This window comes from Rhamphochromis longiceps, linkage group LG3 (genome assembly GCF_057381845.1).
Source record: "Rhamphochromis longiceps isolate RC_006_pf linkage group LG3, R_longiceps_female_GT1.1, whole genome shotgun sequence".
Lineage (NCBI taxonomy): Eukaryota > Metazoa > Chordata > Actinopteri > Cichliformes > Cichlidae > Rhamphochromis > Rhamphochromis longiceps.
The window spans coordinates 62,283,037-62,290,248 of NC_140559.1; the positions used below are offsets into that span (position 1 = coordinate 62,283,037).

Here is a 7,212-nt window from a genome sequence, read left to right on the forward strand (position 1 = left end):
CACTTATATTTCTGACCTTTTCTTATAACCGATTAAACATGATCTCCTCCCTTTTGCCCCCATTTTTGGTGGTGTAGGTACAAATGATCAGGCATGACATTCTCATAATAAATAAGATACTGCAAATAATTATTTCTGCATTTGTGCGATTGAAGTGAATTGAAAATGTGTATGAAATGACACTGTTTTAAAGATTTGGCCTAAATAATTTTGGAGTGAATGAGTCTAAACATGATGACCTAACTAGTGATATCCTGACACACACACACACACACACACACACACACACACACACACACACACACACACACACACACACACACACACACAGCATGTTATGCCAGTTTCAGCTGAAACTATGTTTCAAACCATGTTCCGGGTTTTTAGTTCACCATTTATGAGGCTTCAAGAAGAAAATAAAAGACAGATCTGAATGTTTGAAAATGTTTTGGAAAGATTCTGTAAAGATGAGATGAAAAATACTCAAAGGATAAATTTAATTGGTTTATTATTTAGATAAGTTGAAAAAAGTTAAACAAGTAAATGAAGAAACAAGGCAGAGGAGAGAAAAGCCCAACAATCCCCTCTGAGCAAGCAGTTGGCGACAGTGGGGAGGAAAAACTGCCTTTAAACGGGCAGGAACCTCCGGCAGAACCAGGCTCAGGAGGGGACAGTCAACGGCCGGGACTGGTTGGGGGGGTTAACAGAGGTGGAGCAAGACGAGGCTACATCAGGTGAGGAAGCAGTAGCGTCTCTCCTCCGGAACAAGTGGAACCATTTTTTCTTTTTTTTCATGCACTTTTCCACGAGCGCTTTTTTCTCCAGGATGAGATTTCTCAGCTCATCGATGGTTTCTGCGTTTTGTTCTTCAAGTTTCTCACATCTTTGTTCCACCTCTTCCAATGTTGCTTGTTGTTCTTCAAGCTTGTCTTTGAGTTGTTTGGATGTTGCCTCCTGTATCAGCTTGTCCTTGTGCATGTCTGCATTTCTCTGTTGGACCTCTTTGTGCTTGTCTTCTAACTGCTCGTTTCTTTTCTGGATTTCTTGGAGCGTGAGCTGAAGGTCTTCATGTATTTTGTCTTCTTGTTGTTTTTGCGCCTGCATTTGAGTGTGTTCACGCTTCAAGTTATTGAATTCCACCAAAATCCCCTTAACGAGCTCGGAGTTGTTTCTCGCTATCTGATCGATCCTTCTCTGCATCTGTGAGCAGCGTTTCTCCAGTTTGTCCTTTTCTTCTTCCACTTTAGTTGCTTTGTCCTCCAGCTGATTACAAAACTCTTGCAGTTTTAGATTTTTAGACTCAAAGTCCTAGACGATACGTTTTCCTTCTTTCAGTCTTTCCTGCTGTTGCTCTTTCTGTTGAAGAAGGTCTTTATTTTGGCGCAGTGTTTCATCCAGGCTTTCTCTCAGCATGCGGTATTTTTCCTGCATGCTCTTCAGTTCGTGCTGCATGTCTCGTTGCTTTTTGTCCTGCTCTTCCTTCTGTTGGAGGAATTCTTTCTTTTCTTCCACAGCTTCATGGAGCTGTCTTTGGAGGAGCCGATTTTTTCGGTCCATGTATTGGAGATCCCGTTGTATCTTATCAGTCATCGTTTTCTTGTCTTGGAGCTGGTTGGTCCTTTCTTTGAGTTCTGCACTCTTTTGCCTGTTTTCTTTAATGAGGTGCACAATCTGCTCTCGGCTCTGAGCAAACTTGATTCCCCAGCCCTCATTAATAATTTTTATGTCCGGCTGGCGCTGTTGTCTTTCTTCCAGCTCTTTATTTTGGGCTTCCATTCGTCTACATTTGTCCTCCAGTTGAAGTTTCTCTTCTTCAATTTGTTGCATTTTTTTCTGGAGAAGGTAGTTTTCCTTCCTACTCTCCTCTAACGCCCTTTGGAAGGATGAGGAGCCATTTGGGGAAATTGGCCGGCCACGCCAGGAAGGAGAGGCGGCGTAATCTTTTTGAATTGGTTGTTTTTTTCTTGGAAACATGTTGGAGTTTCTATACGATGACTTTGAAGAGCTTGTGGTGAACGTTTTGTAGGCTGCAAACACAGCTGCTGCTGAAACGAACTAAAACTTGCTGTTTCTCACCCCTACTTAAGGAAAAACATCAAAGGACTTAAGATTCTTAAGATCTATGACATCATCACTCCCTAAGCCAATGAGATTGTCACAAGACATTTTGGAATGGGGTATTTTTTTTTAAACTGTTTTCAAACTTAACGTAAAATTTCAGTGTTTCCTGGTTGTGGACTATTGGTTAGTCCAGCCGATTAAGAAATTAATTGTCACAAACATCCCTAATATTATATAACAGACGACAGAAAACAAGACAGTTTTTTTTCTATGCAATAGAGGTATAATAAAAGTTTTTTTAATTATCCTACTTTTTATAAAAGAGAACATTTATTGAAGAATATGTATTTGATTAAAAAACTCTGTTCATCTAAAGCAGGGGTCAGCAACCTTTAAGACCCAAAGAGCCAAAGAGCCATAATTGGCCTATCTGGGGTTGAAAGGCTCGATAAATGCACGGCGTTTCGCCGGGTACACCGGCTTCCGCGAGTGTGACGCTTATTTTGAGCGATGAAAAAATAACAAAATATAATTTTATTTGTATATTGCAAAATCACAATAATCTTCCAATTTAGAACTACAAGTTAAAAAAAAGAACTAACATAAATAAAATACACTTCAGCTAATTTATTTTCACAAACCACGCGGAGCCGCACTATAAGGACTAAAGAGCCGCAGGTTGCCGACCCCTGATCTAAAGGGTTTAACAAAAAGGGGGAGCTTCCTGCTGGAAATTGAAATGTCCCCATGTCCCCACTGGGCGATCGTGGCTCAAGAGTTAGGAGTTTGCCTTGTAATCGAGCCCCGGCTTGGACAGTCTTGGTCGTTGTGTCCTTGGGCAAGACACTTCACCCGGCAAGACACTTCACCCGTTGCCTACTGGTGGTGGTCAGAGGGCCTGGTGGCGCCCCAGGGTGGCTGTAGCTACATCACCAGTGCGTGAATGGGTGGATGACTGAACGTGGGTGCTTAACTAGTTAAAAAAACAAACAAACATCGGTCTCTTATTTTTTATGTCACACAGGAAAGAAGCTTCAATGTCTGATGAGAAGACATTAATTTGTTGGTGTTTGTGGTGTTTGGTGCAGTTTTCTTGTTTTCTGGCTTGTTGTTTATTTACAGTGGAGATGAAGATCTCTAACAAGTTGATTTGTTCACATTTGCGCATTTTTAAGAGGAATGTGTTTTTTGAGTTTGTACACTATATGCATGTAAGGCAACCGTTTCCTTTTTCTGTATTTTTGTGTGCTGCTCTTTTAACAAAAGGGGAACAAAAGACATTTAAATCGACCTCAGATGATTTGTTTAAATTTTTACAAGGTTTTACTGAGGTGATGCAAAGTGAAACATGCTTCTTTTTTGGTAATGTGCTGGAAAAGCTTGAAAATTGACCTTGAATGTGCTTAAAAAGTGCTTGAATTTGACCCTAAAAAATGTGTATGAACCCTGCATATATTGCAGTATTTACAGTTTATAGTAGGAATTTCATGGCAACAGCTAATCTTTATTTTGTTTACTGGGAAATGAAATGCTGCCAATTCACAAAGCTGTGCTTCAGCTGCACTTCCTGTTGTAGACTTGTGATGCACACAGGCTCTGTTCCAGCACTCAGCATGTTCTTCCTTATTTGCTCCACCAGGGGGAGCTCCTAAACTATGACATCCTGATAGGAGTGAACCAGGGAGAGGGGCTGAAGTTTGTGGACGACAGTGAGGACAACGACGGCATCTCAGCTGCGGCGTTCGACTACACCATCTCCAGCTTTGTTGACAACCTCTACGGCTACCCAGAGGGTGAGGACGCCACCTCTGTACACTGCCACTTTTTCAGTTATTCCATTTTACAGCCTCCTCTCACTTAACTGCATTTTGCAGCATCATCAGGTTTTGTCTTATTAGGAGCCGCGTTTGTTGATTTGTTCGTTTTTTTCTGTTTGCTGTATTCATTAAAATAAACGGATAATCGTCAAAATGACAAATGTGGACAATTATCAAAGCTTACATTACAATTCTGACAGCTTGAGTTCACATGAATTTTCAAAAGAATATCAAAACCTGTGAAAGTGCTTTAAGCGTTTAAAAGATGCGAGTAAAGAATGGAATCAGTAACATGTGAGCCCAGTGAAGTGCATCAAACAAGACGAGCGTGCTAAAGAGAGCCACTCATCCACATCACGGCGTGTCTGCGCCTTAACCTTTGAGGCTCTGTGGGCAGTAATGCTATCATCCCCCAGGTAGTGGGCTCCCAATCTCAGTGTCGGTGTTTCTGACAGATCGGCCTGCGAACCCCTCACAGCCGGACCACAGTCACAGTACAGACATGTTTGGATAATGCAGTCATGCTTCCTCTCTGCTGCCTGTCACTCCTTCTGTTATCAGAAAGACTTTTTTTTCCTCTCTAGATTTCTCACTCGCTTCCTGGCTCTTGGTTCATCTCACCAACATTTGCTTTGGTTTCATATCTGTTGATCAGACCGATCTCTTAAAAAATGTCTTGCACTGCTGTTACTTTACTCTTAGCAGTTTTCACTTTTATCTTTCTTCCCCCTCCTTTTGTCCCCTCCTGTGCTTCTTCACCAGGCAAAGACATCCTGAGGGAGACCATTAAGTTCATGTACACAGACTGGGCGGACAGGGACAACGGCGACATGCGGCGGAAGACTCTGTTGGCCCTGTTTACGGACCACCAGTGGGTGGCACCAGCTGTGGCCACTGCCAAACTCCATGCTGAGTTTCAGTCCCCAGTTTACTTTTACACGTTCTACCACCACTGCCAAACCGAGACGCGGCCCAAGTGGGCCGACGCCGCGCACGGAGACGAGATACCTTACGTGTTCGGCGTACCGATGATCGGTGCCACGGACCTGCTCCCGTGCAACTTCTCCAAGAACGATGTGATGCTGAGCGCTGTGGTCATGACTTACTGGACTAACTTCGCAAAGACTGGGTAGGCCTCATGTCACAGTAGTGTAAACTGTACACGTTACTGTATGTTCACTGACAGCCTTCTAGTCATCTTGAATACTTGAATCTAGGTTGCTAGTTTAATTCCCGTGTGGCTTTGAAGAATTGAACATACTGGTTCACCAAAAGCATCCAGATCCCAGAGCAGCCGGTTGGTCTTAGATAGTTTAAAGGTTGCACAGAGAATGGGCCTCCTGTCTGTATTCAGTGTATTGATGCCACATGTTACTTATAATGGAGACTGAATATAACTTTGAACTGAAACGTTTAACCTTTATGCTCCACCAGGGACCCCAACCTGCCCGTCCCTCAGGACACCAAGTTCATTCATACCAAGCCCAACCGCTTCGAGGAGGTCATCTGGACCAAGTTCAACTGGAAGGACAAGCAGTACCTTCACATCGGTTTGAAACCTCGTGTCAGAGACAACTACAGAGCTAACAAAGTGGCCTTTTGGCTGGAATTAGTCCCTCATCTTCACAGCCTGCACGACGTGCTCTTTCCCACCACTACGCGCTCCCCCGCAGGCCGTGACCCCGGCACCATGAGGCCCAGAAACAACGTTCCTCGAACCACTCGTCATCCTTACCCTACCTTCCCATCAGATCCTGAGCCCGAGGGCTCAGAGCGCCCGCCCCAGGACCTCTTTCCCGGAGACACCCGCGACTACTCCACCGAACTGAGCGTGACAGTTGCAGTTGGAGCGTCGCTCTTCTTCCTCAACATCCTGGCCTTCGCCGCCCTTTACTACAAGCGTGACAAGCAGCACGAGATGCGCCGGCACCGGCTGTCCCCTCAGCGGGGCGGCCCCGCCAACGACCTGGCTCACAGCCAGGAGGAGGAGATCATGTCCCTGCAGATGAAGGACTGGGAGCACGACGCTCACCACGACATGGAGCCCCTGCGACCCCACGACATCCTGCGGCCCGCCTGCCCTCCCGACTACACCCTGGCGCTGCGCCGCGCCCCCGACAACGTGCCACTGATGACGCCAAACACCATCACCGTGATCCCCAGCACCATCACCAGCATGCAGCCTCTTCACACCTTCAACACATTCCCCTCCACCGGCCACAACAACACCCTGCCCCACCCCCACTCCACCACCAGGGTATAGTAGGGACAGGCCCGACACAGCGCCACCTAGGGACCAGGAACACTGGCTCTGCTTCCGCTCTGGAAGGGAGGCCTCTAGACGTGGGCCTTCGTTCTGTCCTCTTATTCTCTTCTTTCTCCAAAAGCAACTACACCTGCTGCGTCATGTGCTGTGAAACTTGGCAGCTCCCTCCACTGGTGGCATGTGGAGGTGCAACTGAAGTGTCCAGCAGCAGATGAGCAGTTTGGGGTGGGTGACTCAGATCTTTCAAAGATACTGTTTTCAAAGACGGTCTGCTGTTTCCAGGCTCAAGACCTCCAACATTTGTCAAAGGGACGAATGCTCTCTCGCTCCTCGCTGTTTTCTCTTTTTTACGTTGGCGTCATCTCTTTTTCCATCTCCTGTGTGTTATGTGCACATTATGCTTCTCTTTTCTACATCCGTGTTTTATTACTGCTCTCTTCCTCTCATTTGACACGCCTCCCTCCTGCTCTTCTCTAAAAATTCCCGATCTGCTGAGCAGTCTGGAGGGGGGAGGCGTACACTAAACATATAACTATGAAAACACTGATATCTTTCATTCGACCAGCATTTTTAGGTGCCAAGTAAGTACTGCTGTGTTTCATTTCTCATCGAGGGAGAAGAAAAACGAAAGAAAAATAGAGTTTCGCTATTTACCGTCAACTAACAGAGTTCTGTCATGTTCTCATGACAAAGTGCCAAACTGGCCTCAGTCGTGATTTTCTTTCTTCCATCTTCTCTTTTTTTGTTGTTTTGTTTGAAGCATTTGTTAAATTGTTGTTTTTTATTGTGTGGAAAGAATTTTTCTGAAAATATAGATATAGAGAAATGATATTATATATAGTTCTATATAAAATGTGTACAAAGGAGAAAGTATATAAAAGGGTTTTCTCAGTGGGGGATCTATGCATGAATTATTTTTAAAGACGCGGGGAAAAGGACACTGTACCTGTCGATGCACGTTTCCCAAAATCTAAACGAGTCATATCGCTCCATGTTTGCTACTTTTGGTTTTAGGTTTTCTCCCGCAGAGTAAGAGCATCGCAGGAGCATCGCAGGAGCATCGCAGGA

At 44.9% G+C, this 7,212-nt stretch overlaps 1 protein-coding gene across 1 annotated transcript; it reads left to right on the plus strand.

The window, feature by feature from the left end:
- The first annotated feature begins 1,972 nt into the window (after positions 1-1,972).
- LOC146675645 (neuroligin-2-like) lies at positions 1,973-6,141 on the plus strand. The gene is made up of 4 exons (XM_085401176.1): positions 1,973-2,022; positions 3,655-3,854; positions 4,641-5,007; positions 5,313-6,141. The coding sequence occupies exons 1-4, from the start codon at positions 1,973-1,975 to the stop codon at positions 6,139-6,141; spliced, it is 1,446 nt and encodes a 481-aa protein (XP_085257302.1).
- Positions 6,142-7,212: the final 1,071 nt, after the last annotated feature.